Source organism: Hirundo rustica, chromosome 3, assembly GCF_015227805.2.
Source record: "Hirundo rustica isolate bHirRus1 chromosome 3, bHirRus1.pri.v3, whole genome shotgun sequence".
Taxonomy (NCBI): domain Eukaryota; kingdom Metazoa; phylum Chordata; class Aves; order Passeriformes; family Hirundinidae; genus Hirundo; species Hirundo rustica.
Genome location: NC_053452.1, coordinates 115,679,025 through 115,699,673, shown reverse-complemented (window position 1 = coordinate 115,699,673; position 20,649 = coordinate 115,679,025). Strand labels below are relative to the sequence as shown.

Below are 20,649 nucleotides of genomic sequence, written 5' to 3'. Positions count from 1 at the left end.
AGCCTCCAGCTTCTCTCCAAGGAAATTCCCGGTTTCAGTTGGGTTTAACACCGCGGGACACAGCTGGAATTCCGAGCTTCCCGCTTCTCCCCCGATGGGAAAAGCGGCAGGAGGAGGATCCCAAGTTCCCTCCGGCACAGGAACCGGGGTGTCTGGCAAAGAAGTCAACCACCGGAAGGAGCCATTCCAGATCCCAGAAAAAACCCAAGGAATTAGTGAAATTTCTCCTCGGGATCGCAGATTCCCATGGGAATTCCAAAGATTTGGGAGCCTGGAAATGCCCTCCATTCCCAGGTTTTTTGGGATTGTGACGTCTCCTATGGTTTCACGTTGCCAGGAATAGCCAAGGATTTTGGAGCCTGGAAAAAACCCTCCATGTCCTGGATTTTTGGGATGCGGTGGCACCGCCTGTGGCTTCACATTCCCGGCGATAGCAAAGGATTCAACCATGGATTTGTGGGATTGGAAGAACCCTCCACATCCTGGATTTTTGGGATGCGGTGGCACCGCCTGTGGCTTCACATTCCCGGCGATAGGCAGATTCAACCATGGATTTGTGGGATTGGAAGAACCCTCCACGCCCTGGATTTTTGGGATTGTGGCACCTCCTGTGGCTTCACATTCCCGGCGATAGCCAAGGATTCAACCATGGATTTGTGGGATTGGAAGAACCCTCCACGCCCTGGATTTTTGGGATTGTGGCACCTCCTGTGGCTTCACCTTCCCGGTGATAGCCAAGGATTCAACCATGGATTTGTGGGATTGGAAGAACCCTCCACGCCCTGGATTTCTGGGATCGTGGCACCTCCTGTCGCCACAGCCTGACCTTCACCAGGAGGCAATCAAGAGATTGCCCCATTCCCACTTCCAGGTTTGGAGCCAAGGATTTTACGGCAGGAACACAGAAATTCCGGAATCTCAGCGCCGAGGGGATGGGAAAAGATCGTGCCTGCAATCCTCCGGAGCCGCAAGGAGAACCAGGCGACAGAGGGAGCAGATTCCAATGGGAACAGCCGCAGATGCCAGGAAATGCCGGGATTTCCCTTTCCTTCCCGTTTTCCATCCGAATTCCCCTCCCTCTGGATCGAGGAGAAGACGTTTCCGAACCGGCGCCAACCCGAGGCCGCGCTCAACGATCGGCCGGGAAATCCCGGATTTCTCCGGACTTTTCCAGCTTCCCAAATTCATTCCCAGGACCCAACCAGCCGGAGGACTGGGAGTTGGAAAAGACCTTCCAGGATCCTCTTTTCCAACCCCTTGGAATGATGATTTCTGCTCGTTTTTAACAAAGGGATGAGCCCGAAACTTCACTCAAACCCCTCGCGCCCTCCTGTCCCAAAATTCCCTATTTTTTGACTCTTGGGAAAACGTTTTTTTGACGGGAATGTGACTTTGAGGGCTCCCACATTAAAAGATTCCGTTCCAGACGCCAAAACTCCGCCCTCAGACGGAGAAAAAAACTCCCTGCCGCGTTTTTATTCCGGATAAAACCTCCGGGAGGACTGGAATTCAGCACCTCCAAGGAAACATCTTGGGAGAAATTGCAGGGTATTGAGTTCCAGGGACACAAACGGAATCCGTGTGGAATTCCCAGTTCAGACTGACACCAAACAGTTCTAGAAACAGGGAAACGACTGGGAAGCGGAATCATGGAATTCTGGAATCCAGGTGGGAATTCCCAGTTCAGGCTGACACCACACAGGAACAGGGAAACCATTGGGAAGCGGAATCACGGAATTCTGGAACCCGGGTGGAATTCCCAGTTCAGACTGACACCAAGCAGCAGAAAGGGGGAAACCACTGGGAGACGGAATCATGGAATTCTGGAATCCAGGTGGAATTCCCAGTTCTGCCTGACTCCAAACAGGAACAGGGAAACGACTGGGAGACGGAATCATGGAATTCCAGAATCCGGGTGGAATTCCCAGTTCAGACTGACTCCAAATAGCAGAAACAGGGAAACCATTGGGAAGTGGAATCATGGAATTCTGGAATCCAGGTGGAATTCCCAGTTCAGACTGACACCAAACAGCAGAAACAGGGAAACAACTGGGAAGCAGAATCATGGAATTCTGGAATCTGGGTGGAATTCCCAGTTCAGACTGACACCAAACAGTAGAAACAGGGAAACCATTGGGAAGCGGAATCATGGAATTCTCGAATCCAGGTGGAATTCCCAGTTCAGACTGACTCCAAACAGGAACAGGGAAACAACTGGGAGACGGAATCATGGAATTCCGGAATCCGGGTGGAATTCCCAGTTCAGACTGACACCAAACAGCAGAAACAGGGAAACCATTGGGAAGTGGAATCATGGAATTCTGGAATCCGGGTGGAATTCCCAGTTCAGACTGACTCCAAACAGCAGAAACAAGGAAACCACTGGGAGATGGAATAATGGAATTCTGGAACCCGGGTGGAATTCCCAGTTCAGACTGACTCCAAACAAGAACAGGGAAACCACTGGGAGATGGAATAATGGAATTCTAGAATCCAAGTGGAATTCCCAGTTCAGACTGGCACCAAACAGCAGAAACAGGGAAACAACTGGGAAGTGGAATCATGGGATTCTGGAATCCAGGTGGAATTCCCAGTTCAGCCTGACTCCAAACAGCAACAGGGTAAACGACTGCGAGACGGAATCATGGAATTCCAGAATCCGGGTGGAATTCCCAGTTCAGACTGGCACCAAACAGCAGAAACAGGGAAACAACTGGGAAGTGGAATCATGGGATTCTGGAATCCAGGTGGAATTCCCAGTTCAGACTGGCACCACACAGCAGAAACAGGGAAAAAATTTAGTGGAATCATGGAATTCCAGAATGGAGTGGGTGGGAAAGGACCTTAAATCCCATCCCATTCCAAACCCCAGCACCTCCCACAATCCCAGACCGTTCCAGATTTTCCTTGGACACTTCCAGGGATGGAGCAGCCACAGCTGCTCTGGGAACAACAAGCAAACAGAATCCAGAAAATCCAGAAAATTCTCTTGGAGCATCCGGCTCCTCCTGCACGCTGTCCCCACTCTCACTCTGACTCTTATCAATGATCCATGAAAATCCCGGGATTTCAGAGCTGGAAACACACAGCAGCTCGGATCCAAGCTGTGGATTTCTGCTTTTGGGGGTTTTTTTGGATTTTCTTCTGGTGGGGCAGCAGAAAACGAGGATTTTTTTCCCCAAAAAACCCCTCTGGATCAGAATTCCTCTGCCCGTCATTCCCTAACAACATAATTGAAAATGAATTATTATATTCCAGAGGGTGGAACAGCTCCCCAGGGAACGGCCACGTTCCCAAGGCTCCGCTGGATCCCGGATATTCCAGGGTTCCATCCACCTGGAAAAGCTTCCTTGAGCCGCCACAGCTCCCAAAATCCCGTCAATTCCAACCCAAAGCTGCCCCTCCACAGGAAAAATTCCAGCCCACAGCTGTCCCCAGGGTCAGGAAAAAAAACCGGGAAAGGAGGAAAGGCTCCGGCTTTTTCTCCCGGCTCCGTTCTCCGGGATAATTCCGGACGCATCCTCCCGGAGCTGAGCAGCGTTCCCAGCAGCGGCTGCGATGCACCGGGGTCATTTTCGGATTAAAACATCCTAAAAAAAAAACACCCTTCCAAGGGATAAAGCGAAAATACCTGAAATCACGGCAATTTTCCGCGCCCCGTGCTCCTCCCTGGCGATCCTTTCCGCCTCCTCCATCAGCAACATTCCGAACCCCTGGAACGGCAGGAGAAACGGGGGAAGAAGGGAGAAGAAAAAAAAAAAGGCGCAAAGATCGGATCCAAAAGATCCGGATTTTTGGCATCCGGAATCACGGGAACGATCCTGCGATCGGGAATATCGCGGGGTCGAGGTCAGCAGTAAGTTCTTCGGGGAATTTTTTCCCTCATCACGGAGCTTTTCCCGGGAGCTGCCGGTGTCCGACTGGTTCTCCACGGCAGGAACGGGATGGGGTTAAATCCCGACGGGAAATCATCCTGGAATTTGGAACTGGAAATTCCCAGTGCCAGAGGGCAGGGACAGGGGGGATATGGGGAAGGAATTCCCGGCCGGGCTGGAATTCCCAGAGAAGCTTTGGCTGATCCCTGGGAGTGTCCAAGGAAAGGCTGGAGCCTCCTGGGATCGTGGGGTTGGGATGGGATTGAAGGGCCACGGATCCAACCCCAAACCATTCCGGGATTGTGGGATCCAGGACGCTCAGGATCCACCCCGAGGGGTTTTTATGGAATTGGGGGATGGAAAAGGGAAGGGAGACCCTGCCTGGAGTCCTGAATTCCCAGGGAATTCCTGAAATTCCTTCCCGGAGAGGAGTTGGGATGGGGCTGGATCCAATCCCAGGCTGGGAATGGAGGGAATTTCCTGGGAAAGGGGAGCTTGAGGTGGGATCTTGGGAAGGAATTCCCAGCTGTGAGGGTGGGGAGGGGCTGGAAGAGAATTCCCAGGGAATCCCTGGGAGCATCCAAGGAAAGGAATCTGGGTGTCGTAATTCCGGACTGGTTTGGGTGGGAAGGGACCTTCAATCCCATCCCATTCCAACCCCAACACATCCCACCATCCCAGGCTGCTCCGACCTTCCCTGGGACACGGATCCCTGGGAATTCCGATCCAGCAGGAAGAACCCATCCCACCGAGGTCCCTATGGAAGAAACCTGGGCAGCCCCAAACCCAACCTCCCCGCTCCCAGAGGGAATTCCCGCGGATTCCAGGAGCGGAATTCCTCCCCTGAGCAGGAATTAATGGACAAAGGAAATCCAAAGGCAAATTCAGCACCGCAGCTCCCGAGGGCTGGGAATGAAGCAGCTCCGGGAGCATCCGGAAAGGAATTTTTTAAAAATCTCATGGAATTTTTTAAGAGCTCCTGCAACGGCTGGGGGAAAAAAAAAAAACAACAAACCTCGGAAGCGACAGAATTCCAGCCAAAAGGAGCTCAAACCCCATCGTGGTTCCGTCAGAGCTCAGAGCAGCGGAGAGAAATCCGCTAAAATCCCGAATTTGGCGCGGGAGAGACGGAAACGGCGGGAAATCCGGGAAGGGCTGGAGTACCTGGTGCTGGAATTTGGAGGGATCGCGGCTGCTGACGGGCACCACGCTGCCGTAGACGTGCAATTCCCGCACCACGGAGACGCCGCCCTTCAGCTCCGGCCGGAAGGACTCCGGGGAGCTCTTCCGCAGGCGCAGGAGCCCCACCAGGATGTCCTGCTCCGGATCCTCGTAGGACAGGAACGTCTCCCAGCCCCCGTTGGCCACGTAATCCCGACGGATCAGCTCCACCTGACCCACGGGAGAGGAGGAAAAGGAAGCAGGGGGGGAAAAAAAACGGGAAAACCTGAGATGGAAGGCGATTCCATGGATCCGTAAATCGGGGAAAGCAGGAAGGGATTCCCTAAAGCCCGGTTTGATTCCAGACGGGAATTTGGAATTGGCCGCGGAATCTCTCCAGATCAGCCTGATCCAGGAGCGGGATGGATGAGGAGGAAAAGGAGGGAGAAAAGGAAAACGTGTGGGGAGAGCGGAGCCGATTCCATGGATTCTTTGATATTCGTCGGAGCAAAGGGGAAGAGATTCCCTAAAGCCAGATCGATTCCAGATGGGAATCCCACTGCTGGGATCCTCCCTGGAGACCTCCGGCACAGAATCATGGAATGGTGTGGCTGGGAAGGGACCTCAAATCCCATCCCATTCCCAGGTGCTCCAACCTTTCCTTGGACGCTCCCAGGGATCCTGGGATTCTCTGGGAATTCCAGCCCAGCCAGAGATTGGATCCAGCCCCATCCCGACTCCTCTCCGGGAAGGAATTTCAGGGATTCCCTGGGAATTCGGGACTCCAGGAAGGGTCTCCCTTCCCTTTTCCATCCTCAAATTCCATAAAAATCCCTCGGGATGGATCCTGGGCGTCCTTGATCCAAGAATCCCAGAATGGTTTGGGATGGGATCCATGGACCTTCAATCCCATCCCATTCCAGTCCCATGATCTCAGGGTGATCCAACCTTTGGACACTCCCAGGGATCCTGGGATTCCCTCGGAATTCCAGCCCAGCCTGGGATCGGATCCAGCCCCATCCCAACTCCTCTCCGGGAAGGAATTTCGGGGATTCCCTGGGAATTCAGGACTCCAGGAAGGGTCTCGCTTCCCTTTTCCATCCCCAAATTCCATAAAAACCCCTCGGGGTGGATCCTGAGCGTCCTGGATCCCAGAATCCCAGAATGGTTTGGGATGGGATCCATGGACCTTCAATCCCATCCCATCCCACCTTTGGACACTCCCAAGGATCCTGGGATTCTCTGGGAATTCCAGCCCAGCTGGGAATTCCTTCCCAAGATCCCACCCCAAGCTCCCTTTTGCCAGGGAATTCCCTCCATTCCCAGCCTGGGATTGGAGCCATCCCCATCCCAACTCCTCTCTGGGAAGGAATTTCGGGAATTCGCTGGGAATTTGGGACTCCAGGCAGGGTCTCCCTTCCCTTTTCCATCCCCAAATTCCCTAAAAACCCTTTGGGATGGATCCTGAGCGTCCTGGATCCCAGAATCCCGGAATGGTTTGGGATGGGATCCATGGATCTTCAATCCCATCCCATCCCAATCCCGACACTCCCAGTATCCCAGATTGTTCCAAACCTCATCCAAGCTGAACCTGGACACTTTAGGGACAATTCCCTGCCCCTAATCCCCCCCTGGCCGGAGCAGCTCCCCTTTCCCCTGCGAAATTCCATTAAAAATGTGGAAACCACCTGGAAAACCACCCCAGGCCAGCTCCAGGACGTGCTTTCTTTATTCCTCGTTATCCCGACAGAATCCCTCTGTTTTCCAGGAATCCGGACCAGATCCCTCTCGGATCTGCCGTTCTCTCAGGACTAATTTCATTTTCCAGCCTTTTCCAAGCCCTCCCTCCGCTCCCGATGGAAAAGGCCGCTCCGGAAACACCCAGCCACGGGAAAACCGCCCCAAACCGGCTCCGGAAAATCCGGATTTTTGCCCGAAATTCCCACCCCGGACAGGGAACCGTTAATTAGGGGCGGTGGTTAATTAAGCAGAGCCCCAGCCACGATCCCCTCTCCGGTCACGGACATCCACGGAAAACGCTCCGGTTTTCCCGGGATTTCTGCTCCTGCCTGTCACTCACTCGAGGGAGCCAAACAAAGGGAATTTTCCGCTTGGAGAAGCCCGGGATGAGCGGGATGAGCGATTTGCCGTCGGCTCCCCCTCCCCAAATTTACAATTTAAATCAGATCGGCGCTGCCTCCGGCAGAAACTCGGGAAGAGATTCCCGGGAGCTTGGGAGGCCTGGGTTCCTTGCAGAATTCCGGGAAGAACGGGACGATTTTTTTTTGAGGGGGATTTTTGGGCATTTCTATAAAAACGGGGATCATTTCGCTCACCACGGAGGAGAAAAGGAGAATAAAAATTCCCCGGAATCTCCGACCGGAAAAATCTTCCAGCTGCTGAACGCCGGGAATATTCTACAAACTCCTTGAAGCTTGAGGAAATCAGTGGAATTCCCAAACAGGAGTAAGAGGAACCTCGGGAATTTCTGGGTGCTGCCACTTCCTGAGCCCGGAATTTGGGAACTGGGATCGGGAGAGGGGTTTGGAAACGGGTCCCTGATCCAGCTTTTTCCCAGCACACAAAAATTCCTGATGCAATTCAATTTATTGGAATTAAAAGGACAAAATCCAGAATCGTTTTGGTCCTTCCAGAACGACACCAAAGGAACAGGGAGAGGAAAATTCCGGGATATTCCCAGGATATGGGAATTCCCAGGATGATCCCTTCCAACCCGAATCATTCCAGGATTCTGGAATCTCTTCAGTCAGGTTCCTCGGTCCAGCGGTTCACCTTTTCCTTTCTCTCCCGTGAGCCCAACCATCTTTTCCCGGATAATTTTGGGATTTTGGGAATGGAAACCACCCAAAACCGCTCTGAACTCACCCCTCCTATTCCCAACGGGGCGCTGTTGCATTCCCCAAATCCGGATTTTATTGGGGAGAAAAATAAAAAGGGAATTCCAGGATATTTCCCGGAAAGCACCAACACCCCAAACCCACCATTTGACACCGTGATCCATGAATTTCCTCAGAAAAAGCTCCGGGGAATTGAAAAAAAAAAAAAGGGGGAATTTTTACCTGGTAGGGCCTCACTTTGTGGTGGATCTCCTGAATTCCGACCTCTCTCGTCCTCACGTCGCGGCACTGCGGGAAAAAAATGGGAATGGGAGGGAAGGAGCTGGAGCTCTGGGCACGGAAAATTCCGGAAAATCCCCGGGGAGAGCTGCAGGGGTGAATTCCCAATGGGAAAATTGCTCAGTGGGGCCACCACCCATCCACCTCGGGGAGAGGTTGGAATGGTGAATGGAAAACTGGGAAAAAAAAAAATCAACCCCTGAGGAAAAATTCCCGACCTGCGGGGCCTGGAGGGAAAGGAAACATCCAGGGGAAAAAAAAAACCAACTTTGGAATTGGGAAACTGGAACATTGGGAAGATCTGAATCCTTGAATAAAAAGGTTTGGGATCCACCAACCTTCTTGATTTTCAAGGAAAACCATCCCGGAAATCCCAAATATCCCATTCCAGGAACACCTCCCACGGTCCCAGGGTGCTCCAACCTTTCCTTGGACGCTCCCAGGGATTCTCTGGGAATTCCAGCCGGGAATTCCTTCCCAAGATCCCACCCCAAGCTCCCCTTTCCCAGGGAATTCCCTTCATTCCCAGCCTGGGATTGGATCCATCTCTATCCCGACTCCTCTCCGGGAAGAAATTTCGGGAATTCCCTGGGAATTCAGGATTCCAGGAAGGGTCTCCCTTCCCTTTTCCATCCCCAAATTCCATAAAAAACCCCTCTGGATGGACCCTGGATCCCAGAATCCCGGAATTCTTCGGATGGGATTCAGATTCCAGAGTTTCCCTCCCAATGTTCCCTCAGGTAAAATGCGTGGGAAAGAGAAGGGCAGGAGAATTTTAAAAGGAATTTTTCCTCCCCTTTTTTCCTTCTGATTTCGGGGCTCAAATTCTGCTCAAAAAATGGGAAAAAAATGGGAAAATTTGGGAAAAATGGGGAAAAATGGGGATTTCACCTCCCACTTTCCAGGCACATTTGGGAGAGCGGAAGGGAAATTCATCCAAACAGGAGCAGCTTCTCAGTGCGGTGCTTTTTCAGCCTTTAATTTGGTTTTTTGGTGTTTCTTTAACGCCTTTTAACCCAAATTTGGTTCTTTTGGGGTGGTTTTTTTTTTTTAAGCCTTAAACAAAATCCGTGGGGTTTTTGTGTCTCCTGATTTGGGCGGAGCCATCAGCTCCAGGGGTTGCTCTTCCAATATTTATTATTTTTTTTAAAAAAAAATCATTATTAAGTATTTTATGGTGTTTTATCGTGGAAGGATATAAATTATTGATTTAAAAAAAAAATGTTTTATGAAATATTTTTGATTTTTTTTTTTTTAACAATTCACCTGCGTCCCGAGGTCCTTCATCCTGGCCAGGGCCAGCTCCCGCAGGTTCCCGTGCTCCACCCCGGAGCTGACCAGAGGCATCGGGATATCCCTGCCAAAAAAACCACAAAACCCAGGGAAATCTAAATTTTTATACAGCTGAATTAGCAGGGAATTCACAAAAAAAAAATTCGTCAGGCCAAAATCCCAAATATCTGAATTCCCAAATTTGCCGAATCCACGAATTTGCTGAATCCCTGAATTCGCTGAATCCCCGAATTCGCTGAATCCCCGAATTCACTGAATCCCTGAATTTGCTGAATCCCTGAATTCGCTGGATCCCTGAATTCACTGAATCCCCAAATTCACCGAATCCCCAAATTCACTGGATCCCCAAATTCGCTGGATCCCTGAATTTGCTGGATCCCCGAATCCACTGGATCCCTGAATTCGCTGGATCCCCGAATTCACTGAATCCCTGAATTCACTGAATCCCCAAATTCACTGAATCCCCAAATTCACTGGATCCCCAAATTCGCTGGATCCCTGAATTCGCTGGATCCCTGAATTCGCTGAATCCCTGAATTCACTGAATCCCTGAATTCGCTGAATCCCCAAATTCACTGAATCCCCAAATTCGCTGAATCCCCAAATTCACTGGATCCCCAAATTCGCTGGATCCCTGAATTTGCTGAATCCCTGAATTCACTGAATCCCCGAATTCACTGGATCCCCGAATTCGCTGGATCCCCGAATTCACTGGATCCCCAAATTCGCTGGATCCCCGAATTCGCTGGATCCCCGAATTCACTGGATCCCCAAATTCGCTGGATCCCCGAATTCGCTGGATCCCCGAATTCACTGAATCCCCAAATTCGCTGGATCCCCAAATTCGCTGGATCCCCAAATTCGCTGGATCCCCGAATTCACTGAATCCCTGAATTCACTGAATCCCCAAATTCACTGGATCCCCAAATTCGCTGAATCCCCGAATTCACTGGATCCCCAAATTCACTGGATCCCCAAATTCGCTGGATCCCCGAATTCACTGAATCCCCAAATTCACTGAATCCCCAAATTCACTGGATCCCCAAATTCGCTGGATCCCTGAATCCCCGAATTCACTGAATCCCCGAATTCACTGGATCCCCAAATTCGCTGAATCCCCAAATTCGCCAAATCCCCAAATTCGCCGAATCCCCAAATTCGCTGAATTCCTTTGTTTTCGAGGCTTTTTTCTGAATTAGAAATAAAACACAGCAAAAATGGGAAAAAACGAAGGGAAAAGATGAAAAATGGAAAATTTCCAGAAAAATGGAAAGGCGAAGTCACAGATTTGAGTAAAAAAACCCCTCAATGTAAATCTTTGACAATCCTAAAAAGTGGGGTTTTTTTCTCCCCACTCAGTTCTTGACTTGGGAATCTGGGGAAAAACCCAAAGGGATCATCCAGATGTTCCTCATCACCTGCTGCTGGAGGCCAGAAATTGGGAAATTTGGGGAAAATCCGTCAGGAATGACAGATCTTTCATAGTGGGATTTCGATATTTCACTCAAAAAGTGGGAATTCCGTTCCCATGGGAATGTGAATCCCAACCTGAGGACGGCAGGAAGCCGAAGATCTCCAAGGAAGGAGCTCAAAGGAAATTCGGGAGCGGATTCCGAGTTTGTCCCATAGAGGGGAGGAAATCTCGGGATCCCTCTTTTTAGGGAAAGGAGGATTCCTGCACCGGGATGGAGCTCGGAATGTCGGCTCATCCCACCCCACCCCGATAAAATTCCACCTTGTTCGTCCCCAGATCCCTCAGATTTCCAGGGAAATCGGGGACAGGAAATCCGGCCGTGCACCAGGTTGGCCCCAAACACTCCTGGGTGAGTTTTCCTCCTTTTCCTCAGCTGAATATCCCCAAATCCCACCCAGAGCTCGGGATGCTCAGGGAATTGGGGCTGTAATTAATTAATGAATGAATTAATTGATTAATCGGTGATGGTTTTCCATCCCCCTCCCTCCGGCAGCTCTGCGGAATGAATTCCTGGATCCGCCCAGGTCCTGGTGGATTCTCCTTCCCACCCACGAGCAATTCCGGGGTTTGGAAGGAGATGGGTAAAAAAAAATTAAAGGAATCCTGAAGGATCCTACACCTGATCCTTGTTTGGACACTGGGAAAGGGTGAGGGGAAAAAAATGGAATTTTCTTTTACTCTGTAGAACAAAAAAAAGGGCTGGAAAGAACCTTAAATCCCATCCCAACCCCGACACCTTCCACAATCCCAGGCTGCTCCGAGCCCCATCCAACCTTTCCTGGGACAATTCCAGGGGTGGGGATTCCCAGCCAGGAATCCCTTCCCAAAATCCTGTCCCTCTGAGGGAATCCATCCCCTGTGTCCTTTCCCAGGGAAAAGGAAAAAAAAAGATTTTTTTTTTTTTTTTTCCTACAAATCCACAGGATCTGGGGATAATTCCTCGTGTCTTGCCCAGAACTCCGAGGAAAATTCCTTACAGGGATTCCTTGGAGTAAATAAGGACCCTGCAGAGGCTACAAAATTCCCTCCAAGGAGCTGCAATTTCAGGGAAAATCGAGCGCTTCGCGCGGTGACTGGAGGACACTCGGATCCACAGGGATAACCCAGGGAATAAGTCATGGAACAGCTCCAGAAGCGCCAGGCTGGGTGGATTTTCCCTCCAGGAACACAGATCAAATAATCCTGACCCACTCCTGTCCCGGGTTTTCGGCTAAATCCAGGGAATCGTAACCGGAAATCCCGCGAATAAAAGGTGGATTAAAACCCGGAGCCGCTGGCGAGAGAGGGAAATGAAAATACGGACGGGGAAAAGCAGATTTTGAGGGAAGAAAAAAGCAAGGAATGGGTTTTCCACGCCCACTTGGAAGCATCCAGCCGCCGGCCCGGAGATTTGGGGATTCGTTAAAAGTAAAAATAAATCTGGGAATCGGGGGAATGAACGCTGACCCTATGGAAGTTAACGAGCAATTTGCCAGCAGCTCCAGCCAGATTTATTTCCTCTCCTGTTTTCCCAACGTTTGCATTCCTTGGGCTTCCCGTGGAGCAGCTGATCGGGAACTCCCAGGGAAATTCTGGGATCTCGGCTCGGCCCCATCCCAAGGAAAAGATTTTATTTCCTCGTTTTTTCCACCTCCCCGTCATCGGAGTGAGAGGAAAATCCTTAAAACCACCGAAATCCAAGGAAAAATAAAACCCCTGGAGGTGAGCGACGCCCCTCCTGTCGCCAGCCGTGGGGGTGATGAGGATCCCAAATATTCGGGATAAATGCGGGATTAAGGATCAGCCTGAGAGATGCCTCCTCCTCCAAACGTTTTATTATTTAAAAACCCAATTCCACAGAATCACGGAATTATTAAGGACGGAAAAAACCTTTGGATCGCCAACAACGGGCGTTGAACCCTGGCCACAAGGGATCCACATCCACGGGATTTTAAACAGCTCCAGGGATGGCAATTCCACCTTTTCCCAAGCCATTTCCCCGGATTTCCTGGAGCAGGGAGATTTTTTTTTAATGGTGTTTTATCAGTGGCGCCTCTCCCACTCAATAAACGGATTGGGTCGGACACAAACGCAGGGATTTTCCTCAAAATCCGGTCCCGGGGAACAAGGATCACCGAGAGTGGCTCTCAGAGCTTGGGATCATGGAATTCTGGATGGTTTGGGCGGGAAGGGACCCTCAATCCCATCCCATTCCGACCCCGACACCTCCCACGATCCCAGGGTGCTCCAAACCCCATCCGACCTTTCCTTGGACGCTGCCAAGGATGGAGCAGCCTCAGTTTCCCTGGGAATTCCGGCCCAGCCCCTCCCCACCCTCCCAGGGAAGAACTCCTTCCCAATATTTAATCCAATTATTTCCCGGTTTTCCCAGTATAATTGGGATTTCCCAGTGTAATCCCGATTTTCAATCTAAACCCGCTCTCAGCTCAGAGCCGCTCCCCAAATCCGTGCTGGGAGCGGCCCGTGGATGATTCGGGATGGGATACTGGGATATCCACAGTTCCATGATTTGGGAATCTTGGCTTTGTTTGTTATTCCGTTCCCAACTCACACGACGTCACCAAAAGCAGCTTAAGAGCTGAGTAAGAATTCCGGGACTTCGCACCGGAGGGGTGAAAAAATCCCAGATTTCCACGAAAAGGTTCCAGGCGGCAGGAAAAGGGGAATCTCACAACTGGATGGAGGCAAATCAGCACCAGCAAAGCCTTTCCCAGGCCTGAACTCCTACGGGAAAGATTCCTGCTGGGCTGGGAATTCCAGCCATCCCAAAGAACAAACCTGCTGGATTTAGATCCCGATGGTGCCACGAAAATAAAACGGGACATTGCGAGGACAGCAGGGAAGCTGCTCTGGAATCCCAGTCCTGGCCAAGAATTCCCAAATCTCCTGCCTCATCCCATGCAAGGCTCCTCCTCGTTTTCTCACAGATTTTCTTGTTTTCCTTAATTTTTTTTTTTCCTTATTTTTAAAAGGTTCAGGGGTGGAATTAAAAGAGCTTTAATTAAAAGATCTTTCCATGACTCCACGATCCTGGGATTTTCCCTCCCTCACAAATTCACATTTATCGTTCCAGAAAGAGACTGATGCTGCCCAGCACGGAATTCCAAGTTATTTTCCCGAAAACAGGGATTATTCCGAGATTTACCAGGCTATAGCACCAACACTTCCGGCTCTGAAAGGAATTACAGGAATTATCCTGAAAAAAAACCCCAAACACCCCAACAAAGAAGCTTTTCCTGGCTTGTTCATATTCCAGACCAAGGCTTTAAGGAGTTTTTCACATCTCCTGATTTACAGCAAAATCCCGGAGTCTGATGCTAAATTTCCCTGGATTCCTTCTCATTCCAGGTGTCAAACTTCCCTGGATTCCTTCTCATTCCAGGTGTCAAACTTCCCTGGATTCCTTCTCTTCCCAGGTGTCAAACTTCCCTGGATTCCTTCTCTTCCCAGGTGTCAAACTTCCCTGGATTCCTTCTCATTCCAGGTGTCAAACTTCCCTGGATTCCTTCTCTTCCCTGGTGTCAAACTTCCCTGGATTCCTTCTCTTCCCTGGTGTCAAACTTCCCTGGATTCCTTCTCTTCCCCGGTGTCAAACTTCCCCGAGTTCCCTCTCATCCCATCTCCCATTCCCGCTTCCTGCTGGTGCATCCTCTTTTCCAGTGATGCTTCCCATCCATTTTTACTTTCTGTCCCTGTAAATCATCACGATTTTGAGCAAAAATTCATTTTTAAATAATTCAGAAACTCCGCTTTTATCCCCGAATCCCGGTTTTCTTCCCCGAAGCTCCCCAGCGTTTCTCGCCCTCAGCCACTTCCTCCTCTGAGAATTCCCTCTGCTCGTTCCCACCCTGCCACAATTCCAGGCAAAAATCAAGGAAAAGAGTCCAGGCAGGTGAGGATTCCTGCGTGAGGATTCCTGGGAGAGGATCATGGGATCCAATTAATTATCCATCACGGGATCCATCCCAATTGTCCATCATGGGATCCAACCAATTAATTATCCATCACGGGATCCATCCCGTTATCCATCAGAGGATCCATCCCAATTAATTATCCATCAGAGGATCCATCCCATTACCCATCAGAGGATCCATCCAATTAATTATCCATCGCTGAATCCATTCCATTATCCATCATGGCATCCATCCCAACTGTCCATCATGGGATCCATCCAATTAATTATCCATCATTGAATCCATCCCATTATCCATCAGAGGATCTATCCAATTAATTATCCATCATGGCATCCATCCAACCCATCCATCATGGGATCCATCCAATTATCCATCACAGGATCCATCCCATTATCCATACCCGGATCCATCATGAGATCTACCCAATTAGTTATCTACCATGGGATCCATCCAATTAATTATCTATCATGGGATCCACCCATTATCCATCATGGGATCCATCCTATTATCCATCACAGGATCCATCACGGGATCCACCCAATCAATTATCTCCCATGGAATCCATCCCATTAATTATCCATCATGGGATCCACCCATTATCCATCATGGGATCCATCCCATTATCCGTAATGAGAACCACCCAGTTAATTATCCATCATGGGATCCATTCCATTATCCATCACGGGACCCATCATGGGATCCATCCCACTAATTATCCACCATGGGATCCATCCCATTAATTGTCCATCGCAGGATCCATCCCATTATCCATCATGGGATCCATCCCATTATCCATAATGAGATCCACCCAATTAATTATCCTCCAGGGGATCCATCCAATTATCCATCACAGGATCCATCCCATTAATTATCCACCATGGGATCCATCCCATTAATTATCCTCCATGGGATCCATCCCAATTATCCATCATGGGACCCATCATGGGATCCATCCCATTAATTATCCACCATGGGATCCATCCCAATTAATTATCCACCATGGGATCCATCCCAATTATCCATCATGGGACCCATCATGGGATCCATCCCACTAATTATCCATCATGAGATCCATCCCAATTAATTATCCATCACGGGATCCATCCCATTATCCATAATGAGATCCACCCAATTAATTATCCTCCAGGGGATCCATCCAATTATCCATCACAGGAACCATCATGGGATCCATCCCAGTTAATTATCCTCCAGGGGAATCCATCCAATTAATTATCCATCACAGGATCCATCATGAGACGCATAATGGGATCCATCCCATTATCCACCATGAGATCCATCCCATTATCCACCATGAGATCCATCCCATTATCCATCATGGGATCCATCCCATTAAATATCCATCATGGGATCCATCCCAATTAATTATCCATCACGGGATCCATCCCATTATCCATCACGGGACCCATCATGGGATCCATCCCATTAATTATCCACCATGGGATCCATGCAATTAATTGTCCATCACAGGATCCATCATAATTATCCATCATGGGATCCATCCCATTATCCATAATGAGATCCATCCCATTATCCATCATGGGATCTATCCCAATATACATCATGGGATCCATCCCACTATACATCATGGGATCCACCCAATTAATTATCCCCCAGGGGATCCATCCCAATTAATTATCCATCACGGGACCCATCCCATTATCCATCATGAGATCCATCCCATTATCTATCATGGGATCCACCCAATTAACTATCCCCCAGGGGATCCATCCCAATTAATTATCCATCATGGGACCCATCATGGGATCCATCCCAATTAATTATCCATCATAAGATCCATCCCAATTAATTATCCATAATGGGATCTACCCATTATCCATCACGGGACCCATCATGGGATCCATCCCACTAATTATCCACCATGGGATCCATGCAATTAATTGTCCATCACAGGATCCATCCCATTATCCATAATGAGAACCACCCAATTAATTATCCTCCAGGAGATCCATCCAATTATCCATCACAGGAACCATCATGGGATCCATCCCAGTTAATTATCCTCCAGGGGAATCCATCCAATTAATTATCCATCACAGGATCCATCACGAGACACATAATGGGATCCATCCCATTATCCACCATGAGATCCATCCCATTATCCATCATGGGATCCATCCCATTAATTATCCATCATGGGATCCATCCCAATTAATTATCCATCATGGGATCCACCCATTATCCATCACAGGACCCATCATGGGATCCATCCCACTAATTATCCACCATAGGATCCATGCAATTAATTGTCCATCACAGGATCCATCCCATTATCCATCATGGGATCCATCCCATTATCCATCATGAGATCCATCCCATTATCCATCATGGGATCCATCCCATTATCCATCATGAGATCCATCCCATTATCCATCATGGGATCCATCCCATTATCCATCATGGGATCCATCCCATTATCCATCATGGGATCCATCCCATTATCCATAATGAGATCCATCCCATTATCCATCATGGGATCCATCCCATTATCCATCATGGGATCCATGCCATTATCCATAATGAGATCCATGCCATTATCCATAATGAGATCCATCCCATTATCCATCATGGGATCCATCCCATTATCCATAATGAGATCCATCCCATTATCCATCATGGGATCCATCCCATTATCCATAATGAGATCCACCCAATTAATTATCCTCCAGGGGATCCATCCAGTTATCCATCACAGGATCCATCATGGGATCCATCCCATTAATTATCCATCATGGGATCCACCCAATTAATTATCCACCATGGGATCCATCCCGATTAATTATCCATCACTGAATCCATCCCAATTAATTATCCATCATGAGACCCATCCCATTATCCATCATGGCTTCCATCCCAAGAATCCATCACGGGAATAATCCAATTAATTATTCATCATGGGATCCATCCCAATTATCCATCACGGGATTCACCCAATTAATTATCCATCATGAGATCCATCCCAATTAATTATCCATCATGGGATCCACCCATTATCCATCACGGGACCCATCATGGGATCCATCCCAATTAATGATCCATCATGAGATCCATCCCATTAATTATCCATCATGAGATCCATCCCAATTAATTATCCATCATGGGATCCACCCATTATCCATCACGGGGCCCATCACGGGATCCATCCCAATTAATTATCCACCACGGGACCCATCACGGGATCCATCCCAATTAATTATCCCCCATGGGATCCATCCCATTAATTATCCACCATGGGATCCATGCAATTAATTGCCCATCACAGGATCCATCCCGTTATCCCTTGGGATCATCCCAGCCCTGGGTGCTGCCCCCGGCAGGCGGCGGAAGCGGCGCCTCCGGAAATTCCCGGGCGTTTCCCACCTCCCAAGCTCCTCATCCCGCTTGGCCTTTCCCACCTGAACGGGGAGGGAGCAGCTCCAAGATCTTTGCCTAATGAACGCGTCAGGCCGGGAGATAACGAAGTCAGACTGGGCTGTAATTAAAGAACTAAAGCCGGAACCCCTCCCGGAGCGGCGAGCCGAGAATTCCAGACGGGAATTACCTCTGGACGCGGTACACGCGCGTCCACGGCGGCACCAGGGCCAGGATCCTGGCCACCAGATCCACCAGGGTGCTGGGGGGGTAGCTCCGGTATCTCCCGGTTTTCCAGAGCTCATAGAGCCCGGTGCCGCGGATCACCAGCGTGGGGTAGAGCTTCATCCCGTCGGGGCGGAAGGCGGGGTTCTCGAAAAACTCCTGGAAAAGGGAAAAAAGGGGTGGGGAGGAAAGAGATAAATCAAAAAAAGAGCCAAAAAAAGTCCAAAAAAAAAGGGCAAAGCAAAGGTTTTCCCGGGTCGGGAACCGTGGCTGAACTCGTTTCTGAAGGGGTTTTGCAGCTGTGAATAGGAGAATTACTGGGAATTCCTGGCTCAGGGCGAGCTGTGAGCGTTGATGGGTTTAGGGAATTTTCGGAAATGGAAAATCTGTTCTAGGTTTGAAGAGAAAAAAAAAAACCCAGGCAGCACCAGAACCACGCAAATCTGTGTTTTCCTTACGTTTTCCGGTGTGAATTCAACAGATATTGCACCATTTACTGTCCCAGACCCCGCTCGGAATTGGAACAATAGGGATGAGTGTGCCGATCTTCCAGCTCCGAGATTAATCGACGTGTCTGGGACACAGCGTTGGAACAGCAACGGAAAAAAAACCAAGATTTTTTTCCCGGTGTTTTTATGGATTTTCCTCTCACTCTGATGACGGGGAGGTGGAAAAACGAGGAAATAAATCTTTTCCTTGGAATGGGGTAGAGCCGAGAGCCAGATTCAGAATTTCCCTGGGAGTTCCCAATCAGGTGCTCCACGAGAAACCCGAGGAATGCAAATGTTGGGGAAAGGGGAGATGGAATAAATTCTGTTTTTCTAAGTTAATGGAATTTTTAAAACCCAGACTTGTTATTCTCCACTCTGAGCCCAGAGAACGGCAGGACCAAGTGCGGCTCTGATTCCCCTGCCTGAATCCCACAGGGAGAACCCAAGCTGGGTTTTCCCCAGATTAAACTTTCGGGAATGACGACTGGAATGAAATCATTCCGAGAAAGGAAAAGTAAAATCAGGAGCCAGGCAAGGATCGGATTGATTTAAGCGATGACGCGGCCTCGTTACACCAGGTCCTGGATTTACTCCGGGTTGCTCACTTGACACCCAGGGCCTGACCCCTCTCCAGCACGGTGTTCCCGCAGGAACAGGAATTCCCGGCTGGATGAGGCGGGACAATGGCGGCTGTGGTTCCACCCGCCGCTGCCCCAGGGCTTTGCTGGGGAGCTTCACGCATTGTCACGGAATCGTGGAATCGTGGAATGGTCTGGGTGGGAAGGGACCTTCAATCCCATCCCATTCCAACCCCGACACCTCCCACGCTCCCAGGGAGCTCTGACCTTTCCTGAGACACCCCCAGGGATCCAGGGATCCTCTGGGAATTCCAGCCCAGCACCTCCCCACCCTCCCAGCCAGGAATTCCTTCCCAAGCTCCTCTTTCCCAGCAGGGAACCATTCCCTGTGTCCTGTCCCTCCATCCCACGTCCCAAATCTCTCTCCCGCCCTCCTGGAGCCCCTTTAGCTCCGAGGTCTCCCTGGCTCCTTCCTTTCTCCAGCGGAACATTCCCAGCTCTGCCAGCTCCCTGTGCTTCCCAAACCCAAACTTCTCCAGGATAAAACCCCCAAAACGGATCAGCCCAGCTCCAAGGCACACCGGATCCAGCACCAGGAAGAAGGGCAGGGATCACAATGATCCAGGCTTTTCTGGCTGATTCCCTGCCTAAACCAGAGCTGGATCCAGCCTGGAGCAGCCATGCTCCTGTGGAGCTCCAGGGAAACAGGGGTGGAAAACGGAACCTGGAAAACGGTTTTCCAGGCAGCTCGGCCTCCAGAGTCACTCAGACACGACCTGGAGTCAGGCTGGGAGATAAAACAGGGCCTGGAGCAGGGATAAAGACGTGGAATCAGAGCGGTTCGGGTGGGAAGGGAACCCAAAGCTCATCCCATTCCAATCCCAACACCTCCCACAATCCCAGGCTGCTCCAAGCCCCGTCCAACCCAGCCTTGGGCACTTCCGGGGATCCAGGTACAGCTCCAAGGCTTCCGCTGGATTTACGGAATGATTCAATTTCTTCTTCCCCTGATGCTCCGGATGCGAAGAGAGAGGAAAACCCCGACTCCCTGAACTCCTTCTGGAGCAGGGGCTGTGATCCAAAGGGAAAATGCTCCTGGTTGTGCTTGACT

General features: G+C 50.0%; 1 protein-coding gene across 1 annotated transcript in view; it reads right to left on the bottom strand.

The window, feature by feature from the left end:
* Nucleotides 1-20,649, bottom strand: part of ELP3 (elongator acetyltransferase complex subunit 3) — a 105,280-nt gene that overhangs the window by 8,689 nt on the left and 75,942 nt on the right. The window contains exons 10-14 of the mRNA XM_040058186.1: nt 18,435-18,628; nt 9,440-9,530; nt 8,117-8,182; nt 5,040-5,267; nt 3,632-3,713 (exon numbers count right to left, since the gene is read on the bottom strand). Coding sequence (XP_039914120.1) covers nt 3,632-3,713; nt 5,040-5,267; nt 8,117-8,182; nt 9,440-9,530; nt 18,435-18,628 — 661 coding nt within the window. The remainder of the gene's footprint in view (nt 1-3,631; nt 3,714-5,039; nt 5,268-8,116; nt 8,183-9,439; nt 9,531-18,434; nt 18,629-20,649) is intronic.